At 58.4% G+C, this 23,317-nt stretch overlaps 2 protein-coding genes and 1 long non-coding RNA gene across 5 annotated transcripts in view; 2 read left to right on the top strand and 1 right to left on the bottom strand.

Moving 5' to 3' along the window:
• Nucleotides 1-298: 298 nt before the first annotated feature.
• On the bottom strand, nt 299-12,734 carry MYMK (myomaker, myoblast fusion factor). 2 transcript variants are annotated; one of them, XM_017849013.1, is made up of 5 exons: nt 12,325-12,734; nt 7,513-7,627; nt 6,214-6,362; nt 2,861-2,977; nt 299-1,899 (listed from the first exon to the last, which is right to left on the bottom strand). In XM_017849013.1, the coding sequence occupies exons 1-5, from the start codon at nt 12,457-12,459 to the stop codon at nt 1,798-1,800; spliced, it is 618 nt and encodes a 205-aa protein (XP_017704502.1). In that variant the 5' UTR covers nt 12,460-12,734; the 3' UTR covers nt 299-1,797. The 2 variants fall into 2 exon arrangements, with proteins under 2 accessions (XP_017704502.1, XP_017704495.1); XM_017849006.1 differs by having other exon boundaries at nt 1,383-2,131.
• LOC108513318 (uncharacterized) lies at nt 6,299-10,989 on the top strand. The gene is made up of 4 exons (XR_001880858.1): nt 6,299-6,391; nt 6,953-7,060; nt 7,353-7,404; nt 8,625-10,989. It is a non-coding gene; the product is annotated as an uncharacterized LOC108513318 (long non-coding RNA).
• A 9,677-nt stretch (nt 12,735-22,411) lies between the features above and the next one.
• The window catches only part of ADAMTSL2 (ADAMTS like 2), a 41,699-nt gene continuing 40,793 nt past the window's right edge, over nt 22,412-23,317 (top strand). Inside the window, exons 1-2 of one of the 2 annotated variants that reach the window (XM_017848990.1) lie at nt 22,412-22,430; nt 22,629-22,702. The gene's annotated coding sequence lies outside the window, so the exon portion shown is untranslated. Of the gene's footprint in view, nt 22,431-22,492; nt 22,703-23,317 lie in introns of those variants that run through there. The other variant, XM_017848996.1, reaches the window with a different exon arrangement.

Below are 23,317 nucleotides of genomic sequence, written 5' to 3'. Positions count from 1 at the left end.
GTGTGCACGTGTGTGTGGTGTATGGAGTGTGTACATGTGTGCACGTGCATGCGTGTACATGTGGTTTATGGAGCATGTACCTGTGTGCATGTGCGTGTATGTGTGGTATGTGTGGTGTGTGTGGTGTATGGAGTGTGTACATGTGTGCACGTGTGTGTGTGGTGTGTATGTCTGGTTTATGGCGTGTATATGTGTGCATGTGCATGTATGTGTGGTCTGTGGTGCATGGAGTGTGTACATGTGTGCATGTGTGTGTATGTCTGGTGTATGGAGTGTGTACATGTGTGCACGTGCATATGTGTGGTGTATGGAGTGTGTACATGTGTGCACGTGAGTGTGTGTATGTGTGGTGTGTGTAAACGCATGTGTGCACCTCCTTAGATGGACTGGAAGCCCACAGAGGCAGCGCCATGCCTGTCCCCCAACCCCAGGTCAGGGCACAGAAGCTGGGTGTCTTTGGCCCTATAATGGGGACACATAGGACATGTCCCTGCCCCCCTGTTGGGTGGATGGGCTTGGAGCCCTGGATGCTGGAGCCTCAGCTTGCTCATACCCTGAGAGCTGGGGAGAGAGCACCAGCCCTGGGCTGCTCTGTATTCAAAGACTCCAGGGCCAAGAAAGGGCTGAGCTTGGCTGTCCTCTATGCCTGCCCTTCGAGGCCAGGAGGGTCGCCGTGTGAGGAAGGGGCAGGCCAGGGGCCCCTGAGACTTGGGGGATGCCAGGCTGTCAGGGAGGGCAGCAGATGGGGCCACCAGGCCAGGGAGTCAGAGCAACCGTATGGGGGAGGAGCCTAGAGGGCCGCCCTGTCCCCAGCCCAGGAGTTGAGCCAGCTCTCTCCGAGCCCTGGAGGCGAGCAGGGGGTGACTGTAGGACAAATCACCGCCCTCTTTCCATGGGCAGTGGACCTGGGCAACCACTCCCAAGCCGGTGGCACCGTCTGGAAACACAAACAGGCCCCAGACAGGTGTAGGTAACTTCCTGCCTGACAGATGGGCCTGGAATCGCTGGGTGCCGGGGGACGCAGGTTGTGAGGTGATGTCTGGGACCTGCTGCCGCCACCCCCGCAGTCCTTCACAGACAGGACCGCCCACCGCACAGCAGGGAGGCCCAGCCGAGGGAGCCCAGTATCTGGGCCCTGCGGCCGCTGCTCACGGGCACTGCACCCAAATCCATCACCTTTCCACGCTGGGGACGGCGTGCAGGGCCAAAAGCCAGCATCTGGGTGCTGAGGACCAGAAGCGGTGCTCACACCTCCCACACTGCCCACTGTAGAGAGGCAGCCCCCTCTCCGGGCCCTGAACAAGCTTTTGGTGGGGGTGGGATGACGCTTGGCTGAGTCTTGTTTTAAGGGTTAGGACGTATATAAAGTGTCTGGGATGCAGTGAGGTTGATACATTGAGGCACTTCTTATTGGTTGTAATTATGAAAACGGCTTGATTCAGGGACCCAGCGGAAGGGGTGGGGCCAGAGTGGCCTGGGCCAGGGATCCAGCTGGCCCCGCTGGTCCCAGCTTCCTAAATGGGGTCGCTCGGAGCCTGAAGACACAGGACAGAGATGGTGATAGCAGTTTCCAGGAGAAAACTGAAGACATGAGAGCCCCCCCGTCATGGCTGGCACCCAGCTGGGACTCCTGGGCCGCTGGCCAGCAGTAGGGTGGGCAGACGCCAGACCTAGGGCTCCACCAGACACGCCAATGGGTCGTGACAAGGCCTGGGAGGAGAACATTCTTATCTTTCCAGCTTGTTTCTGCTGCTGTGCACCCCGTCACAACGAAATAAGTGGGTTCTTAAGAAGCATTTAGTGCAGCGTGATGGGCCCTTCACAGACCCCCAGGGGCCTCTCAGGGTATGCAAGAGATGTTTCTCCTGGATGCTCCGGGGCAGGGAAGGACAGCAGGAGCTGCAGGAGGAGAAACTGTCTGGGACTCTGGCCAAGCATGAGCTGGGGAGGGCAGGGGCTCAGAGCCGGGCTGGGCGCAGCATCAGACACAAGCACAGCACAGGGTGGAGCAGTCCAGCTTGGCCGGGGCCCCCGGGGCTCCAGCCTTCTTGTTGACCTTGGGCAGCAGCAGAACAAAGGACATGGCCAGGGCACAGTGGTAGAAGCTGTGGACATAGGTGTAGTCCCAGTCCTGCGGGGGGCAGGCGGTCAGTCTGGGGCCTCAGCCCCTCCCCGAGGCTCCTCCCTCTGCAAGACCCAGCCGAGCCCCTTGAGGCCCGCGCCTCTTCCTGGGCACTGGGACACCTGCAGGAAGCCTCCCCCACGGTCGCGCTCGCGGTGGCCTTTCTCTCCAGCTAACCCCAGAGCAGTGAGGGCCTGTGCCATTCTCCAGGCTGCACTCCTTCCTTCCTCCCCATCCCTTCTCTCTGCTGTCCTTCTCTTCCTCCATCCTTCTCTCCTTCCTACCCTCCCTCCCTTCCTCCATCTCCCCTCTTTTCTCTCCTTATCCCTCTTCCCCTGCTCCTCCCTCCCTTCTCCACTTTCTCCCTCCTTCCTTCCCTGTCTCCTCCCCTCCCTCCCTCCCTCCTCCAGGTGTCAGGCACCTGCCCCAGGCATTGGGCACCTGCCCCAGACCTCTCTCAGGCTGTGCTGCCATCTGAGATGCCAGCTTTCTGTAGGCGGCCGGCTTTGGTCTCTCTGTGGCCTCCAGGTCCACACAGGCCATGGTGCTGGTGGTGCTGGGGACGGCAGTGCCCCCAACATAGCCCTGGGAGGGGTTAGTGAGCAGGGACTAATGCCTGACTTTGGCCTGGGGCTGTCAGAGTCCCCCCAGCGTGGGCACAGCCCTGGTTTCCCAGCTGAGCAGAGCCACGCCAAGTGGGCTCTGGGGCACAGGACACCTCCCCGCTGGGCTTGGTACCTCGAAGAAGAAGCGTAGCATCAGGGCCAGCGCCCCGAAGCAGAGGCCGGGGCCTATCTGCTGGGTGTAGACGCTCTTGTCTGGGTACAGGCCCTTCTTCTCCTTCATCTTCTGCAGCTGCAGGGACAGGAGGCCACAGCAAAGCTTTCAGGTCACAGCACTCGGGAACGCCCCTTCCCAAACCAGCCCGAGAGCCGGCCCTGCACAGGCTCACCCCAGCCCTCTCCCGGCAGGAGAGGAGGCTCAGGAGCCTCCCGCCGCACCCAGCCTCAGATGGCTTCTGCTGGACAGGGCCCTTCACGGTGGGACCCAGCAGAGACCCCACACTGGATGGCTGGGAAGGGAGCCTCTGGGCCATGTGCCCTGTGAGGACCCTGCTGCCCTCCCGCCTCTTTGGGATGTGACAATGCCACCCTTGCATGTCTCCTCTCCGCCAGAGGGGAGCCCCAGGGGGACTAGACTCTATGATTGCTTACCAAGGAAGGTACTGGACCTGCCAGCCCAGTGTGGCCCATGGGAGTGGCACTTGTGGTGGTCCCTGAGCCACGGACAAGCATCGTTTGCTTTCCTAGTTAAAAGACCTATCTCAGTCCTCATTAGACAAACTTGGCCAGTGCTGCTTCTCAGGTCCCAGTGCTTAGGAAGGCTCACGTGGCCATTTCCACTTAGAGAGGGGTTTGCATTCCGAGGAAGATGCGGGAAGTGTGGGGCCACATCCCTGGGACCCGCCTCGTGTTTTCTAGACCACTTTATGTGGAGTCTATTTGGGACTTTCAAGGGCAGTTTTTTCCTGGAATGAGGGTGGATTTTTCCTCCCTGAGCCTGGTCCCCTCTTGGGAGGGGCTGGGGAACGACAGCCTTGTGGGGGAGGAAGGAGGGAGGGTTGGGTGTTGGCAGCTTCAGAGTGGGCCAGGCCCATGGGGTACACTCAGGAGGCTTTAGATTTCAGTAGGATAAACCGTCAGACACACAGCGTGTGGCATAAGCCCCTGGGGGTGGGGGCAGCACCCCTAACTGCACCCATTGCTGAGTGGCCTACGCAAAGAGCACGAAAAGCCTTATGCTGGGTCAGGTCAGGTTTTGCCACCTAGTGAATGATGAATTGATGCCCGGCTTTCCGTTTTCTGGAATTCCATTGCCAACAAGGAATTGGGCACCTGCAGTCGCGCAGTAGCGTGAAGACAGCTGGACCGTGTGACCCTGGCTGCAGTGACCAGGGCTGCCAGCCCACCTCAGGCCAGTCCTGCAGTGGTAACACCAGGGAGAAGGGAGGTGCCTGCCCCAGGTCACGCAGCGGGCCTGGCACTATTGAAAGGGCACCATCACCCAACCCTCCCTCCTTCTTCCTCCAGGACTGTCATTGCTCAACCCCTCCCAAGAGGGGACGAGGCTCAGGGAAAAAAATCCACCCTCATTCCAGGAAACAATTGCCCTTGAAAATCTAAAATAAACTCCACAATAAATGGTCTAGAAAACAACAATTTGAGTCCCAGATGCGGGGAGGCAGGCGGCCCATCTTGGGCTCCTGTGGCCGGATCTGCAGTCTGAGGGCCTGGGCGGTCTCGTGGCTCTTGGTGGGAAACCCACCAGTGAATTCTCTTCTGGCCAATCACAATTCAGCCCAGTTCAGACCTGGCCAAGACCAGCGGGAGGAGCAACCTTCGGGGGCAGAAGGAGGCGAGAGGTGGGTGGCCAGGGCCCAGGGCCTCAGCATGCTCCTTCCCGCCACCCACCTTGGTCCAGGCCACTGATGCCCAGAGCTCCCTCTCTCCCTGCCAGGCAACTCCCAGGGGCCTTCTGGGTCAGCCCAGGGTTAGCTCTGCTTCCTCAAGTTGGAGACAGAAAGTAGGTCCTCTGTCTCCTGCTCAAAAAGTCAAGTCCAGCCAGGCATGGTGGCTCACGCCTGTAATTCCAGCACTTTGGGAGGCCAAGGCAGGCAGATCACCTGAGGTCAGGAGTTCAGGACCAGCCGGGCCAACATGGTGAAACCCCATCTCTACTAAAAATACAAAACTTAGCTGGGCATGATGGCGGGCGCCTGTAATCCCAGCTACTCAGGAGGCTGAGACAGGAGAATCGCTTGAATCTGGGAGGCAGAGTTGGCGCCATTGCACTCCAGCTTGGGTGACAAGAGAGAAACTCCATCTCAAAAAAAAAAAAAAAAAAAGTCAGGTCCTGGCCCAGCCACTGCCCTGCCATGATGTCCTGTTAAGTTGCTGAGACCTCTATGCCTTTGTTTCGTCATAGGCCAAATGGCAAATCAGTTCTGTGCTCCTTGGCTGCGGGGAGGATTGGGACAGGCTTTTTGCAAGCTGCCTGCCAGAACTCGGTTGCTCTCCTCACAGCCGTGGGCCCTCCTGCACTGACAGCTGCCCTCTGGCTTGCTGGGTGCCCTGTGGTCCTGGCTGGGGCTGGCAGTGTGGCTGGGCTGGACCAGGCCAGGTCCTCTCACGGCACTTGAAGCTGGGACCCTGAGACTTCAGGTGGCATCCAAAGAGGTGAAATGCAGCAGACGGATGTTCAGGTGGTACCTGGGCTGTGGCAGGCCTGGAGGGCAGGCTCAGGCTGAAGCCTGCTGGCCCCCCAGGTCTGCGAGACCCCTGCAAAGGTGAGGTCCCTCCTGTTCTGGGGTCCCAGGAGATAACCCGGGTCTATTCTGCCCTAGGATCTCTCTTTAGCTTGGGCGAGTTTGAGTGGGGTTTGGTCCTGAGCCAGGAGGGCTTTGATAGGACGGAGGGAGCAGGGAGCACTGAGGACTGTGTGAGGGCCTCATGGGTGCCAGAGCCTCGCTGCTCTGCAAGAGGCTGTCTGTGCTAGAAGCTCTGGCCCAGGCTTCCTCCCTCTCATACCACACTCTCCCTCCTGGCTAGAGCCCAGTCAAGGCTCACTCCCTCCAGGAAGTCTTCCCAGATTACCCCAGGCCATTTTCCAAGTTAATGTTATATCTCTAAAGCAGCTCGTAGTAAGAGTGATGATGAGAGTGATAATAAACAGCTCCTGTGTGTGGAGCACATTGGAAGCCAGGCTGCCTGCCAGGACTTCAGGTGCCTGAACCACCCCATGAGACAGGCAGGGGGCTGTAATGACAACACCTGCTTTACAGGTACAGGCATGGAGGTGAGAGGCTGGATAACTTGGGCTCAGTCTGGAGCTGATGAGTACAGACAAGAGTCACACACTGCACAGCCGGAGCACCTGATGGCCATTTTCTATGTGTTTTCACTGAATTCCTGCATCTACCCATTTGCCTATGAGGCAGGAGGTAAACGAAGATCCAAGGCAGGAGGAGTCAGACAGGGGAGAGGTGACGGGCCTCCTGGGTCCCCGTTCATCGAGGCTCACACAGTACGCACCCACTTTGCCGCAATGATGAGGATGGCTGTGCCAATGGGGCCTGAGTACACCCCGTAGCCCCAGCGGTCGTGGTAGATCCTCACAGCAATGGTCAGGACGCCGAACATCACAAATGTTGACCTCTTGGGCTCATCGAAGTCAGCCAGTGCTGGAGGGGCCAGGGAGACACAGGGGGAGGTGAGTGGTCCCTCTCGCTCCTCCTGGCTGCCCCCCACCCCCCAGCCCCCAGGAGGCAAATTATAGGTGTCCTCTCTCGGCATCCCCTCAGCCAGCGAGACCCTGAGGCCCAGCCTGGTCATTGAGGGGGTCTGAATTCCAGCCAATTTGAGAGGACAGGCAGCCTACTGCTTCCCCCATGGACACAACAGCTTGGATTGTGCTCCCAGCACCTTGTTTTAATAAATAGACCACAGCTGGTTGTGGTGGTTCAGGTCTACAATCCCAGTGCTTTGGGAGGCTGAGACGGGAGGATCGTCTGAGACCAGGAGTTCGAGACCAGCCTGGGCAACATAGCGGGAACCCCATCTCCACAAAAAATTCAGTGCGTGTCGTGGTGCATGCCTGTCATCCCAACTACTTGTGAGGCTGAGGTGGGAGGATGGCTTGAGGCTGTGAGTTCGAGGCTGCAGGGAGCTGTGCTCATGCCACTGCACTCCGGCCCGAGTGGCAGAGTGAGACCCTGTGACTAAAAATCCATAATCACTATGCAAAGTGAATGGGATCGAATCTATCCCACAGGATCGCAGGACAAAGACACTAAGATTCACGAGAAGAAGCGAAGCCCCTCACAGGCCTGGTTGGATGGCAGGGAGCCTTCAGGTCATGGGGACCTTGCCACAGACAACAGTAAGTGGAAAAAAACATGGTGGGTCGGGGGGCTTATGAACGGTCCTGTCTCCCAGGCTGGATATCACCCGTGTGTGTGGATGTCTGTATGAAAGTCTGGGAAGCCAACTCCCTGAGCAGTGAACAGCGGTCCTCCCAGGGAAGGAGCGACAGGAGGGAACACTTATAATTTTTCCTTTGTCTGCCTCTGCTGCTGAAATGTGTCACAACAAGCTTTTACTAAATGAGTCATTTTAAATGGATATGAGCATCGGCATCAAGGCATTTAAAAGGTGTATATTCTTTTTCATAGATTAAACACAACCCTGAAACCCAGACAAGGGAAGAGGTTCCTGGGGATGGGGGTGAGTGGGGCTGGAGGGCTGGGACGGGGCTGGTTTGAGGGTGGGCATGTGGACACTGGGGAGCCGGTCCTCGTCCACAAGGCTTGGTTGCAGGGGGTGGCCACTCACCCATCAACGAGACCCACATGCTCAGGGCTGTCCCATAGACGCTGAAGTATTCCAGGATGTCGTGTCGCATGAAGCACAGCACAGACAAGCCGGGTCCGTTGCAGGCATGGTGGAGCTGCCAGAAAACCCACAGGCGGTCACAGCAAAAAGAGGCCGGGGCTGGTCCCCGAGCCACGGCCCCCAGAGCGCCAGGCCATGTGCTGGCTGTGAGAAGTCACTTCGGGGTGTCACTTAATGACTGTGTGCCTCAGTCTCCCCATTTGAAAAATGGGGGTACTGCTGAGCACTCCTACAGAGGGTCCTGTGGGGATTAAGTGGCACATGCCAGTGAGGTGTTCAGGGGCTGGGGTGTGCCAAGGGTTCACTGAATGTCACCTCAGCAGAATTCGCTCGTCTGTACCGGCAGGACTGGGTGGAGACTGAGTGATCCCTCAGGTGAAGCCCGCTTAGGTGGGGCGGTCTCTGGGGGGGACCCTACATGGATCTCCCTGGACCTTCAGCATCTGCGCTTCCTGGAAGCACAAAGCTGCAAGTTCATTCGCCAATCTTCGGATGTGAGGCCAGAGCCTCTCTGGGGGCTCCTTTGCTCTTCGGGGGCTCCTGGGACCTTTTCTTGCACACATTACCCCTCTGGTGACTGGTCTACACTGCAGCAGCGTTCTCAGGCTTGAGTGGGCATCGGAACACCTGAGGCCTGGTTTAGACACAGGTTGCTGAGCCTTGCCTAAGAGTTGCTGATTCGGGAGGGCTGGGTTCAACAGAAAACGTGCATTTTGAACAGATTCCCTGTGGCACTGCTGCGGCTGGCAGGGCCCACACTGAAAGCCGGGCTGCAGCTCTTGGTTTCTGTTGCTTTAATGTGGATGAAGAGCTCGGAGACCCCCTCGCAGAAGCTGAACACAGCCCCCTAGCCTCGTCCATCCCTGCCCTATACTCTCGTAGTCGCCTCCCCAACACCCACTTTCATGGCAATTTTTAAAGCAAAACGCTTATAAGGGAGTGTTTTCCAAGCAGTTAACTACTTTTCTATGGAAAACAACTCTCTCTCCTTTTGCATTCGCATTTCATCATTTTAGGTAATATTTAATTACATGACATAATTATTTTGACAGGTTCAACTGGCACAAACAAGCTTGGGAATCAGCACGGGGGATTCTTGGTCAGCCCAGCTCAGCAGGAGGAGCAGGCATGCTGGAAAGCAGCCCGTGTCTGGAGGCGACAGGGACACCACAGACGGAGCGGGGGCCCTGGGTGATCTGGGGAGCGGGCAAGTCAGGGTCAAAGTGGAGTGCTCCTACCAATGGCAATTGTACACAGCCTAAAGGGAAGGTGCACCTAGGAGGCACTAATAGAGATCCAGCATCTAAAACAAGGGAGGAGGCAGCCCTGCTTCTCTCTGTTCTTGTCAGGTTCATCCAGAAGACTATGCTGAACTGTGTGTGGCGCACCTTTCTTGAAGTGAGACTGGCAAAGATGCGGCTAGAGGAGGGTGACCAGCGGTGGACATGACTGTTTACCTTGGGGACAGGGAAGCTTCAGGAGGGGCCTGATCAAGGTGCTTACACTTCTCTGGGAGACAGGAGTGAGGAGGACTCCAGCCCTAGGCTGTTCTCCTCTTCTCCTGGCTCCCTCCCATCCCCCACCCCAGCCCCATCACCTGCTGTCTGTGCACCTCCCTGTAGCACAGTTCGTCACGTGTGATTAAGGCATTCACTGTGAGATTCCTTTGCCCCGTCAGGAGCAGGAATGGCTCTGTCTGGTCCCAGCTGCATGGATGGTTCCCAGCATAGAGTGTTTGCTGTGTGTGTTCAGGGGTGGGGAGGCCCGGCTCTGAGCAGCCTGAAGGAGAGCTGGCTCACCCTGGGGACCCAGAGCCTCTGCCACTAGGCCCTTGTCTCCTCCCGATTGTGGGAACTTAGTTCTGTTTGACAGGTGGGGAAAGTGAACTTCAGAGCAGCACTGCCTGCCCAAAGAGGTGAAACAGAGCAGTGCTTGGCATCTTCCCATCCTGCAGTGCAGGGGTAGACCTGGCCCAGCTGGGGGCACTGGCAGGGTGGGTGTGGCTGGGGGCCCGGTGGGTCAGAGCTCAGGCTTGGGAGTCTGACTTCACAGATGCTCCCAGTGGGAGCTCAGGTGAGTGGCTGGCAGGGGGAGCCTCCTCTGCTGTATGGGGATGAGCACACCGTCTCTGTGGGGTTTGCACCCACAGCAAGGCGTCTGGCACAGAGATGGAGATTGTCATGGGAGGGGCCTGATTGGAAGGGAAGGGACGCCATGCGGACGGCAGAGCTTTGAGAGGGTCTGAGTGTGGCTTTGAGGCCAGAGGACATTTGTCACGAGAGGCAGCTGCCCCTGCCACTCTGGGTGGGGTAGGGTGGGGCCTCTGAGACCAGTGCAGAGGCAGCTGTGGGGCCAGCCGAGGCCCAGGCAGGGAGGGGTGGCCTGGTGGGTGCTTGTGGTTTGCTGGGCCAGGTCTAACAGGAGTCTTGAGAATAAGACCCCAGCTTTTCTCCCTGCGCTAAGGCCCTGGGACCTGCAGAGAAATCCTGGCTCTGCTCTGGGCCTCAGTCTCTCATCTGTCCAAGAGGCTTCCTAGCCCTAGCCCAGGCTGGAGTCCCAGAGGAGTGAATGCAGTGGCATTTGGGTGAGTCGGGAGCTCTGAAGAGTTTGATCTCACAGTGGCACAAGTGACTCTGCCTCTCTGGGATTCGGTTTCTTCATCTGCCAAATGGGAATCAAGATCCTGGGCTTGTGGGGGAGGTGAATCAGATGCTGTGCATAGAGCCCCGCCCAGTCCCCTACCCTGGGCGCTGGCTCTCGAGGTGGAATCAGAAGCTCCAGGGCTGGTTCAACAAAGGACCCAGCCTGCTCCAGGCCACTGTCACCCTTAGGGGCGGCACACACTGGAGGGGATGCCTTGCTCCCAGTGCACGTACACACACTCAACTTCTGCCATTGCAGGCAAAATTGGACTTGACCAATTCAGGATGCAGGTATAACATGTGAATACATGCTTGCAAACACATGTGTGAGCTCACGGGCCTCACCGGCTCAGGACTGCCTGTGTGCACTCACATGCACTTGGCATTCTTGCCCATAGAGGCCCTGCTGCTGGAGAAGGAGGCTGTCTGGGGAGAGGAGGTGGAGTTTTCACAGGTTGGGCCCAGCACTGCCCCAAGAAGGAGGCTGGTGGGATGCTTGCCTCCCCAGAGCAGGTGTCGTGCTGGGGATTGGGCTGTCATTGAAGGAGGGGTCTGATGGAAGGTGAACAATGAAGGTTTCGGGAGAGCAAGAGGTGGGGCACCACTTGTAGGAGTCCAGCAGTGAGGGCATGTTAGCGGAGTCAGAAAGACCCAGAGGCAGGAAGGCAGGGGGTACCGAGACACATAAATGATGGCTGAGGCAGGGCGCGGTGGCTCAAGCCTGTAATCCCAGCACTTTGGGAGGCCGAGATGGGCGGATCACTAGGTCAGGAGATTGAGACCATCCTCGCTAACACGGTGAAACCCCGTCTCTACTAAAAAATACAAAAAACTAGCCGGGCGAGGTGGCGGGCGCCTGTAATCCCAGCTACTGGGGAGGCTGAGGCAGGAGAATGGCGTGAATCCAGGAGGCGGAGCTTGCAGTGAGATGAGATCCGGCAACTGCACTCCAGCCTGGGCGACAGAGTGAGACTCCGTCTCAAAATAAATAAATAAATAAATAAATAAATAAATAAATAAATAATGGCTGAATGGAGAGATGGTAATATACGAATAGATCATAAGTAGATGAATGGGTAGATAGAGAGATAGATAGAGAGATATATAGAGAGAGAAGTTGGAGAGGTGGATCGACACCAGAGAGACACATGGAGAGTCAGGGGACTAAAACCAGTGAGGGTGGGATCAAGAGTTTTAGAGAGAGTGAATTCCATGGGAATCGAGTTCCAGAAATCAAAAGAGAACCAGACAGAGAGAAAGGAAAAAAAGATAAACAGAGAAAACTAGACATAGAAAACCAATATGAGAAACACAGAGTAAAAGAGACCCAGAGAGGGAAGACAGGGGAGACAGGGGTCCCAGAAACAGGGACTTCAGAAACAAAGACAGATGGGGTTCTGGGCGCTCCACTGAAAGACGGATAAAATCACCCAATGACAGGTACCAGGAGACAGAGAGCAGGAGACAGCAAGAGAGAGAGAGAGAGAGAGAGAGAGAGAGAGAGAGACAGCGGAGACAGTCAGCCAGCCAGACACATAAATAGAAAAAGATGGACCCACAGAGAGAGAAGTAGGCCCCAGAAGAGGGAGAGACCAGCAGGCCCTCTGGAACCAGGGCAGCTCCAGGATTCTGGAAATCAGACTCACTCACCCCAGCCTTCACACTCCCTAAACCCCACAGACCCTTTCCCAGGCCTGGCTTGCCCCATCCATCTCTGCTCCATCGTGGCCTATGGGTAGAGCTGGAAGAGAGGTAGGGAGCAGAGGTGGCCCATGGGCAGCCGTGGGGGCATTGATTAGCAGCTGAGAAAAGGGGCACCCTGGAAGGGCTTACCCTCAACTCAACGGCCCTGCTCCACCCCAGGCTTGGTCTCACACAGGCAGTGATCCCAGAGCAACTTCCTGGCACAGATGGGAAAACTGAGGTCCAGAGAGGGGAAGGGACTCCCCTAGTCCTCTCTCTTCAGTCTCCAGACCCCACCTGGGCTTGCGCTTTCATTTTCAAATCACTTCTGCCCATCACTCAATACAAGAACGCTGTGGACAGAGAGCCTCTCCTCTAGCTCCAGAATGGGCCATGTGCGGGTCTTCCTCCCGGCCCCCAGACTCACCGCCACGAAGAACAGGGTGAAGAGGTAGACCATGGCCTCCATGTGGAACCGCCTCTTGGCCGCGATGCTGACAGTGGGGAGGAAGGCCAGGCTGCTGAGGGTGGGCAGGAGTAGCTTGGCCACCAGCGTCCCCATAGGCCTGGAGGAAAGCACTGGCTGGGGCGGGGTGGGTGCTGGCGCCCTGGGTCCCCAGCACAGGAGCACGAAGGGGGAAGGCCAGCTCCCTTTGGGCAGGGCTCTGATGGCAGCTGCGGGGAGCGCCCACGAGAGGGTTTAAATGCCCTGGATGGAGGCGGGGATGTGCCTGCACATGTCAAGCAACACATGGAGAGGGCTGACAGCTGATGCGCCACGTGACCAGCACTTGTCTCTGATTTTCTCTTTTCTTTTTTTGAGACAGAGTCTCGCCCTGTGGCCCAGGCTGGAGTGCAGTGGTGTGATCTCAGCTCACTGCAACCTCCGCCTCCCGGGTTCATGCCATTCTCCTGCCTCAGCCTCTGGAGTAGCTGGGATGACAAGTGCCTGCCACCACGCCCAGCTAAGTTTTCTATTTTTAGTAGAGACAGGTTTTCACCATGTTGGCCAGGCTGGTCTCAAACTCCTGACCTCAGGTGATCTGCCCGCCTTGGCCTCCCAAAATGTTGGGATTGCAGGCATGAGCCACTGCACCTGACCGACTTTCTTTCTTTCTTTCTCTTTCTCTCTCTCTCTCTTTCCTTCCTTCCTTCCTCCTTTCCTTTCCTTTCCTTTCCTTTCCTTTCCTTTCCTTTCCTTTCCTTTCCTTTCCTTTCCTTTCCTTTCCTTTCCTTTCCTTTCCTTTCCTTCTCTCTCTCTCTCTCTCTCTCCTTCCTCTCTCTCTCTCTTTCTTTCTTCCTTTCTGAGGCCAGAGGAGTTAATTCAAGGATTCAAGGAGACCATATTTCTTTTATCTGAGGCAACAACCTTGGGGAAAAGTCCCCAATAGGACAATCCCTGCCTTCCAGACATTTTCCATCCCGGTCCTCCCCCCAGAATGAGAAGCCTGGTGGATGCTGCTGCTTGGGTCACGTGTCCATGGGCGGCCTGAGGTGAGAGAACCCAAGATTTCGCCAATTCGAATCATGAAAAGGACCTTGTAGATAAATTTCCCACCTTACCAGCCCACATATACTTCTCACTCATCAGCTCTTGCCCCACACAGGTTTCCCTGGTGGCTAGACTAATGAAACCAACATTCTTTTCTACTTGGTTACACTGTTTCACTTTATAAGTAAACAACCCGGGACCATCTCTTTTAGTGTTCCAAGCACCAGGCCGGTGCTTGCCCTCTGGGTGTTTTTTCCGTCTTCCATTGACAACAGCTCTTTGGCTGGCCTTCTGGAAATTACCTTCCCTCGTTGTAAGAGGTCTTGGGGGAGCTGCCTGGCAGGGTGCCCCCGATCCCCTGGCCAAGGAATGATGGGTGTGTGTGGTCTGAGCTACCCAGGCAGACTCTCTTTCCCTGGATTGATTGATTGATTTGTTGTTCGCAAAAGAACAGCTTTTACTTCCATTCTCTTTTTTCACTGTGATGTAATTCACATAGGACAAAATGCACAGATTTTACATGTATAATTTGATGAAAATGCACCTTTGTAACCACCACAGTGTCCGTCCTCCCCACCCAGGATATTCTCCTGAGCCCTTTCCAGTGAGCTCCCTGCAGAGACAGCCACTGATGTGATTTCTGCCCCCATACCTGACTGCCTGTCCTAGAACTACAAATAGACCATGGACTCTTTTGGATCTGGCTTCTTTTGCTCACAATGTAATGTCTATGCGATTTGTCCCTGTCGTACTGGTGGGCGGTCCCTTTGGTTGCTGGTGGGTGGCGTCCAGTGTAGTATTCCTGCACCTTTGTTCTCCTGGAAATTAGAATCTGAGGACAGCAAGACCAAGGACCGTCTCAGCACTGGCCACTCCAAGAGAGGCTGCCGGGCCAGTCCTGCCTTGTGAGGCTCGGCTGTTCCACCTTTCCCTCCATGTGGGAGCTCCCACAGACCTTTCCAGAAATCTCTCTTGTCTTAAGTTGGCTGGAGCCCATTTCTGCTGTTTGCAATGAAACGTCTGACTTGATATGTCTCATTCTCCTGCTTAAGACTCTTCTGAGGCCCCCACAGCCCGAAGGGTGAAGTCCAAGTGCTCACAGAGACCACCAGGCCATCTACGGCCCAGACCCGTCCCCCCAGCCCCCATGCACACTCTCAAGACGCTGCCTCCTCTCCTCCCAGCCTCCCACCTCCCCTGCAGGGAGGCACTTCCTGCCCCGCCTGTTCTGGTTAATGCCTTGCTCCCTCTGCCTGCAGCCTAGACAGCCTGTCTGTGGGGAAGGCTTCTGTGACGAACAGCACCCGCCCCCCGCCGCCCCCAGGGAAAGCTGAGGGGCTCCACGCAGTGCCCTGTGTGCCACGTCGTTCCTGACCTAGCAGCAGCCACCTCAGCCGAGATGTTGGTGTTGGGTTGTCTGGACTGTGGCCCCCTTGGACTGCAGGATCCAGGGCCCGGGGTTCTGGCTGGCTGGCTCCCTGCCCCGCCCCCAATGCCCAAGCCTGGCACATGGTGGTGTTCAGCACACACTGGCTGAATGAATGACTTTGTTAAAAGAATGAATGAAAGTCCAAGGAGGCGGGGCTGCCGCACACTTCAGTCTGGCCTCTGAGGAGCCCAGTTCCCTCTCCAAATGGGAAAACCAGACCTGCTGTGTGTGCGGCTCTGGTAGGAGGCGCACGATCCCGTGGGCCTGTCACGGTGGGGGCCCTGATCCTCCTTGATCCTCACCTCTCGGCCCCTCTGCTCCCGCTCGTACTGGGCCCTAGTCGCCAGCCCCTAGCCCAGCTTTCAGTAAGAGTGGAAAAGAGTGGTGAGGAAATACAATTCGATGTCAGGTGCTATGAGAGGCAGTGGAGGAGAGAGCTCTCTGGAGCCATAAACCCCGCTCGAAAGCAGGAAAACATTCCACAGTTGGTTTTGTGCATGAGTGTGTGTGTGTGTTTTTTTGCAGCTGTAAACTCCAGGGCCAGGGCTGTAAGCTTGGGGAAGGGAAAAGCGAAGGGGGAGGAGGTGGAGAGGGGAGCGGAGCCACACATGTGTTGCAGCGATTAAGGAGAGTGGGGGCCGGGAGGGACAGTCCCAAAGCAGGGAGACAGGTGGCTGGGCCTGGGGCAGCCCGAGGAGCCCCTGCAGAAAGGCTGGAACGTGAGCTGCCCTCTGAGGGAGGCGGTGGAGTGCAGAACGGAGGTGAAGGGGAGGCGGGCTGTGTGTGGCTCCCATCTGAGCCCTGGCCGCCTGGACGCAGACCAGCTGGCTCTGGGGAAGGCGTCCAGCTCTGAACAGGACTGAAATGACCCTCGGTTCTCCCTGGAGCAGGGGAAGCGATTGGCCTGGGGAGCTGGGAGAGGGGAAGGCAGAGTGGAAAAGCCAGACCGGCTGCTGTGGGGGGTGTCACTGCCCCAGGAGACACAGGGTGGGAGGGTGCAGGATTGGGCCAGGCCAGGAGCTGCTCAACCTGGACAGGCTCTGAGCCAGCACAGACGTGAGCTGGCACCCCTGGTCCTTCCCACCCCGAAGCCTCCCATGGCCCCTTCCTCCCAGCCCACCATTCAGGAGTCCTCAGCATCTACCTCACGCTTCACCTGCTCCAGGCTTCAGCCAAACCGGATCCCCACAGCCACATGCCCTCCAGACTCTGGGCCTCTGCATGGCCTTCTGCCAGGAGACCCTCCCCTGGTTCCCTGTGTAGCCTTAGCTTCTCCTGAGCCCCCAGAGGGGTGTGGGCTCTCCCTGCTCAGAACCCCCATGGCACTGAATGTGTCTTGAAAACCAATCATGTCCACAGACGGACGGACGGTTGGTTGGCACTGGCCATGTACCAAGGACTCTTCATACCTTTCTCGTTGGGCCCTTCCAGCAGCCGGGAGGTGGGGTGGAGGCCTCTGTTCTCCCCATTTTACAGAGGAGGAGACTGAGGCCCAGGGAGCGGCAGCAGCCCTCCTCTGCCCAGCAGATGGCAGGCCCCAGTGGGCTCCAACGGGCTGGTCCTTTGCCACACTGGGGAGCGGGGCCGCCCCGCACTCCCTTTCCCTCGCCCCCACAGCCGCAGGAGCGCCCCTGCTTTATAGAGGCCCTGAAATGCCTGGAATGTTAGGCAGCTCCCGCCTCCCAACAGCTGTCTGTCTGCCCGGCCCAGGAGGGCTGGCTGGCAGCTGCATTTACGTCCTCTACATTTTGAACACCTGACCTACAGCACTGGGTCACCCCAAGCACAGCAATCCTTGTGCCTGGGCTCTCCATGGGGCCCACGGAGGCTCCCCCACAATTGTTGGGAGGGGCACAGGCTTTGCTGCCTTCCGCCTGCTCCTCGGGGTCCCCATGCCTGCCTGGACTGCCACTCAGGGTCCTCCTCCGTGCAGCGTGACATGGCTCTGCGTGTGCCTCTGTGGCCAGGGCTGCGATGAGCAATCCGACATCGTCCTCAGCTGCAGGCTGAAGATGAGCAGCACACCACCCCCAGCTTCTGAACACCTGCCAAGTGAGCCAGGCGGGGGGCTCAGCCCATCCTAGCTCCGGGACCTCTGTGTGCCCTTGGCCCTGGGAGCCTCAGTGTCCTCGTCTGCAGAATGGAGCTTGAGGGATGCCTACCTTCCAGGGTTGCTGTAGGGGCTGAAGAATGCACAGATGTGAACAGCTCAGCTGCCAGCCCGGTCTCTGGCAAGGGCTCTCTAATGTCTGTTCTGTGAACCAGGGACTCCTCACCCTCTGAGGCGGGGAGACCCATCTTCCATTTACAGAGACCCAGGAGCTAGGAGAGGGGTTGGGGCTCGAACCTGGGCTTGCCCAAACTGCACATCTGTTACCTGCTCCCTTCTGCAGGGCTGTGGGATGGTGCCTGGCAAATGCCACTCACTGAGTGTGACTGAGAGGGGACAGCCACACCTGGGTCAGCAGCAGCCCCAGCACACAGTTTCTTCTGGGGACCTGAAAATTCAGCTCCTGGGACCTAGCCTGCCCTTGGGAACGAGACTTGTGGCAGGGTTGCAGCTGGTGGCGATACTGTTGGGCAGCCCTTGTGGACAGGAGACTCTTTTGCAGGCTTGCTGGGAAGCCTTTCACCTTTGCTGTGGTTCCTCCCAGAGCTGTCTCCCAGACAGCAGGGCTCTGCTCGACCCCAGCCCAAGGCCACACCAGGGCTGGTCCCTATCTGTGCTCCAGATCTGGAGACAGAGGAGCCTCTTTCTCCTAGAGTCTCAGACCAGGAATGGCCTAAGCAATCTCTGCTAGCCACAGGCCTGAGCTCCCCCAACTCGAGCTTTCAGCATTGGCCTGACAGAAAACGCCTCCTCAGGAGAAGGAAGAGGAGGAGAAACAAGTTCTGCGGTCTGGCACCAGCTGGTCACCCCGGGGACTGCAGTCACCTCCTCAGGGCAGGCTCTGATTGGGGGTGTAGGGGTACCACCCAGAGCTGTCCATTCACCACCTGTGGGCTGAGCCACGGCAGGGTTGATGTTGGCAGGGAGTACTCCCAGAGGGGAATTGGAGCCCTGTGTGTGTGCTGGGAGGATGGAGAGCCAGCCAGCCCAGACCCGTACCTCTCAGTGAACCAAAGGCTGCTCCTACCCTCTTTGCAGGCCTTGCATCCCTGTTGGTCCCAGCCTGTTGTCTGCCCCAGCTTGCCTCTCTACATGGAAACTTGCCCCTCCTGGGCACTACATCCCTGGGTTTGGCTCTCTTGCCCCTTGCAGGGAAAGGAGAAGCTGAGTCAGGGCTCACAAGGCTCTGGACTATAGGAACAGCAGTGGAGGCTATTGGGGAGGGTCCCGCTGCTGGTCCTGGCGGGCAGGCTGAGCACGTCCTGCTGTTCTGGGCTCTCCTGGGACCCAGGTGCATTCCATCCTGGACCAATGACAGGTACCCCATCCTAGCCCCAGACATCTCACAGGCACACTCAAGAGACAATCTGAGAAAGTTGGCCAGGCTGAGATGGACCAGGCTGAGAAAGTCCACTCTGGCCTCAGACAGGCAGGGTCCAAGCCTTGGTCTCAGCTTCCTTCTCTGTCTGGGCGTGACAGTGTCACTTGATGTGGCATTGTCAGGATGGAGTATGATAGCAGAGTAGACACAGGTCCTGGGCTACCTGTTGGGCTCAGAGCAAAGCACGTGCAGAGCCCTTCCCTTCTCCACCACCATCCCAGGCCCTTCTCCCGTACGGACTCATTTCAGCCTCACCGAGAGTCCAGCATAGGGAGTGCCTTCTCACCCCCACTTCACAGGTGAGGAAGCTGAGGCACAGAGAAGTGTCTGCCCTCACCCAAAGTCACCCAGCTGGAGAGAGACAGAGTCAGGATTTGAACCCAAGGAGTCTGGCTCCAGGCACTCCCACGTGACGCTGCCGTTGCCATGCTATCAGAAGAGCTGCTGCTTCCTATGCTGAGCCTGCATGCTGAGCCTCTAAGACGGGGCCCTTCTCAGTGTCGGGATCCAAGGTCCTGGGTTTCCTGCTTCCCCCGGCTGTGACACCAGTGGCTGCCCACCCCTGGTCACTATGGGTGGCATGGGAGAAAGAGTTCACTGGCTGGGTGACGTCCTCCTGTCCCCAGCAGATGTCCCTGACATGGAGCATCTCTGGAGGTCATGGCTGTGTGCGAGCAGAGCCCCCGAGGGGCTGCCGGGGGCTGGGGTTCTTCCAGTTGACCAGCTTTCAGATGACACCTCCAGGAGTCCTGGTGCCCAGAAGGGGCCTCAGGGCTGCTGAGGAGAAGAGGGGAGGCAGGAGCCCTCATCTCTGCTTTTGTCTCACTTGTCTCTTGAGTGTGCCTGTAAGATGTCTGGGGCTAAAAAAGGACCTTGACCTTGTGCAACAGATCAGGAAACCAGGCCTGTCAGGGACAATTGGCCCGAAGTGACCTGGCCAGCCAGTGGTCGTGCATGGACCTGGGACTAGCTAGGGAAGGCGGGGGAGGTTCTTCCCGTATGTCCAGCCCCGGGGGGCCTCAGGGACAGCTGGCTTCTATCCTGGGCCAGGAAGGAAGCTCGGGGAGAGGGATGGCCCTTGGGGTTGCCAAGGCCCCCTCACTCTTCCCCTGGGGCTGCCTTGTGAGTCCTGGTCCTCTTCCTGGCTTTCCAGCCACCTCCCAGCTGGCCACGTGGTCCCTTGGTGGCCCCATCCCAGTTGGATGTGAGAACTCTGGCTGGGTCTGCCCAGGAGGCTCCTAGGATGTTCTGGGTCCTGGGCTGGCAGCACAGAAGAACCGCAGGATACCAGGGAAGGTGGTATTGGTGGGCCACTCTCAAGCACGTGGCCGGCCAGCCCTATCAGCCAGGTGAACCACACTATACACATAAATTTGCTAGGCCTGCTAGGCCTCTGGGTGCCAGAGAGGGGACCCACCTCCCACAGCTTGGGCCACGTCCTTAAACTCCTGAACCTGCCATGGCCACTTTGCTGTGAGGACAGGCCCTGCTCCCACTGTGGCCGCCTAACACCATCCCCAGGGAACCTCCAAAATGGTCGACCATGGCCCACCGGCCCCTCTGCCCCAAGCCTACTTCTCCATCCCTGCCTTGTTTTCCCTCGAACCCCACCCTCCTGGGCATCCCCTCCACATATTCCTGCTGTCCTGTTTCTAAGTTTTTCAGATATCTGGAAAACACAAGTGGAGACAATCCTCTCCTTTTTTTTTTCTTTTTGAGATGGAGTCTCACTCTTTCGCTCAGGCTGGAGTGCAGCGGCGAGATCTCGGCTCACTGCAACCTCTGCCTCCCGGGTTCAAGCGATTCTCCTGCCTCAGCCTCCCAAGTAGCTGGGACTACAGGTGCCCACCACCATGCCCAGCTAATTTTTGCATTTTTAGTAGAGACGGGGTTTCACCATGTTGGTCAGGCTGGTCTCAAACTCCTGACCTCAAGTTATCCACCTGCCTCAGCCTTCCAAAGCGCTGGGATTACAGGCATGAGCCAATACGCCTGGCCAACAATCCCCTTCTAAAGGCAGGTGGTGTCTCCAGCACCAGGGCCATACAGCTGCAACACCCCTGCAAGTGCCGGTGGGTGTGTGCTGAGACCATCCTACATGAGGGAGGCCATGGGAGGCCAGGAATTTGCAGGCCAAAGAGGGAGCCTGGAGAGTGGAGGACTCACCTCAACAGCACTCCCTAAGGTGCCAGGAGTCCCTGGCATCAGGAGCTGCCACAGCACATGCCCTACGTGACAGTCATGGACTCCCTCCAGGCCTCAAGTCTGGGAGCTCTGGGGTGAGGGGTGGGGGTGGTGTGGAAGCGTGGCTGGCCAGGGGAGCTGGGGCCTGGAGGGTCACACGCCTGCAGTAGGTCACAGAGCCAGGGGATGGCTGGCTCCACAGACCCGTCTCCCAGGTGGCCAGCCTGTAGCCTGTGCCGTCCTGCTGAGCCAAGAGAAGACACTGGGAGTGTTTGTGTTGGTAGGCTGTGGGGTGCCTCCCAAGGGAAACCATTAGTCACCCTGGCGCTGGCTGGATGTGAGGCCACAAACGCCAGCAGAGCTCAGGGACTGTGCCAAGGGGTGCAAGGCCTGGCGGTCACCAGAAGAGAGAGGAACGGGATGGTAGAGGCTCCCAGAGTGAGTGCAATCCGGTCATGTGAGAGGGACTGTGTGTGTGTGTGCCTGTGTGTGTGTGTGTGTGTGTGTGCTGGGTGACAGGTGCCACCATGTCTGTGCTTCAGCATAGCGACCCCAGGGGGCAGTGTGGGCCTGGGTTAGGGTTAGGGTTAGTCCTGGTTCTGTGACTAGGAGCAGCCACCATGTACCCCAGTGGCCCCAGAGGTGGAACGAGATGAATAAGACCTGCCTGCCCGAGGGTCCCGGGGAGAGGAACTTAAAGAACCCAGCAGAGGAGAAGACCTGGCTCCCAGGAGTACTGGCATCCCAGTCCTGCCTGCTGGAGAAGTGACTCGGCCCCCGAAACTCAGTTCCTCCACCTGTGAAATGCAGATCATAGAGGTGGATGCTGGCCTCACAGGTCTGGGCCCGTAGGACAAGCCGGGCAGAGGGCAGAGGGTATTATCGCTTTCACTACATTACTGGTGGCTTTTCTTCCCAGCCTTTCTGGTGGGTGGTCAGACACAGGGCAGAACTTTCTCAAGAAGGCAGCTGAAGGAACTCACAAGGTTATTCCAGCCGGGAGGACAGAGGCAAGGAGAAGGGTCTTCCAGGCACCGCTGTGGGTCCAGGACATCTGCTGCGTGGAGGCAGGGGCAAGGATGAAAAAACACAGATGACCTGATGGAACGATGCCCCAGCTTCCTCCTCCTCCCCGTTTTGGAGGTGCCTCTGTTTGCCCATGACGGGCTCTGGGGAAGCTGGTGTGCAGAGGCTAGGTGCCCAGCCTTGCTTTAGGAAAGCCTCACAAAGTCTGGGGCCTGCCCGGGGTTTCCCAGGGGAGCTCTGCCGCTCCACCCACTTTCGCTCTGCTCTGTGCCCTGGCTCAGCCGGAACAGGGGCTCGAGCTCCAGGCCTGGCCTGCCAGGGGCTGCCAAGTTGGTGCCGGACATCTGCAGAATCCCTGTGCCTCCCTGCCCTGGCCCTGGCTGCTCTAACCATCTGGTCAGCAGGCCATGGGCACATCTGTCTCCTCCCTGGAGTCCTTGGTTCACTCTTGCTGGGTCTCCCTCGGTCCCTCCACCTGCTTAGGCCCCTGCATCTCAGGAGCTTTCTGAGGCTGGTGACCCGGGGCATGGTCGTCCCGGAAGTTCAGCCTTTCCCTCCGTACAACGGAGCGGTCAGACAGGACGCCTCATACATCCCAGACCCCATTCTCAGGAGCCCCAAGGACAGGGCCCGCTCTGGAGGCAGAAGTCGGACAGGCGGGGCTGGGGCTTTGCCATTGCCAGCCTCCCCGGTAACCTCAGGCCAGCGGCTGCTCCGTCTGGACACCCGACATGTGGTCCCCAGTTCTGGACCCGGGAAGAAGGCCTCCCTGCTCGCCGCTCCTGGGCCGCCGCCGCCGGCAGCAGCCAACAGGCAGCTGGGCCGGTCTGGCCCGGCTCCAGAGGCGCAGAGCGGGTTAAAGTGTGCGCCAGGCCGGCCGGCGCGGGCGGGGGAGCGGCCTGGTGGGAAGTGTGAGTTCCTCCCCGTCTGCCTGACAGCTATAAAGGCGGCCGCCGGCGCAGAGCCGCCACTGGGCTGCGCCCCTCCCGGGAACCCCCTCTCTTGGATGCTCTTTGAAGTGGGAGAGGGAGGCGGCGCGGGGGAGGAGGGGAAGGGGAGAGGGAGGCCGGGCCGCAGCCTCTGCACTCACGCCGCCCCCGCACGCACAGCGCACCTGGCGCCGTCTGCCCTCCGCAGCGCTCGCCCCTTTCTCTGGGAGGACAACCTGCTGACCCGAAGCCAGGTAGGCCACCTCGTCTCAGTCCCCCTCACGCTGCAGCGTCCACCAGGCCAGCCCACTGCTCAGAGTGGGGCTGGGGGTAGGACCACCCCGCGCCCTCTGGAGCCGTTACATAACGTGGGGAGGCTTGTGGGGAGGGGTCGGGCCGCAGAGCACGGGGCAGGGTGGCCTCTCAGCACCTAGCCTTGTGCGCCCGAAGCTCTGTGTGCACGGCAGACCTATCTGCTGCCGCCAGCCGCTGCTTTTGGACCCCAGGGAGGGAGGGATCCCTGTGAGCGAGGCCTGGCCAGAAGCCAGCGGTGTCTGGAAGCCTTAATGAAAAGCAAGTGTGAGGCCGGCTGGCACCTGTCTTCAGCCGGCAGGCAGAGGCTGGGGCACCCGTTAGCCAATGGCACAGTGGAGGGGGCTCCTGCGGGTGTGAGGCTGGGAGTACAGGTGGAGGTCTGCAGGGGAGGGAGGTGGGGGGCAGGCGGCGGGGGGAGGGGAGGTCAAGGACTCAGGCTCCCCACTCCAGGGTGCACTGCCGCATCGCTGCATCGGTGTCCTTGGAGTAATCCCTGAAAATCTGCAGGTGTCCAGCCTGCAGGGAAACTCTTCAAGTTGGATGGAGGCTGCTGA

Source organism: Rhinopithecus bieti, unplaced genomic scaffold (genome assembly GCF_001698545.2).
Source record: "Rhinopithecus bieti isolate Rb0 unplaced genomic scaffold, ASM169854v2 scaffold_2205, whole genome shotgun sequence".
Taxonomy (NCBI): Eukaryota; Metazoa; Chordata; class Mammalia; order Primates; family Cercopithecidae; genus Rhinopithecus; species Rhinopithecus bieti.
The sequence above is the reverse complement of the archived record's forward strand: the minus strand, read 5'-3'. Positions and strand labels throughout refer to the sequence as shown.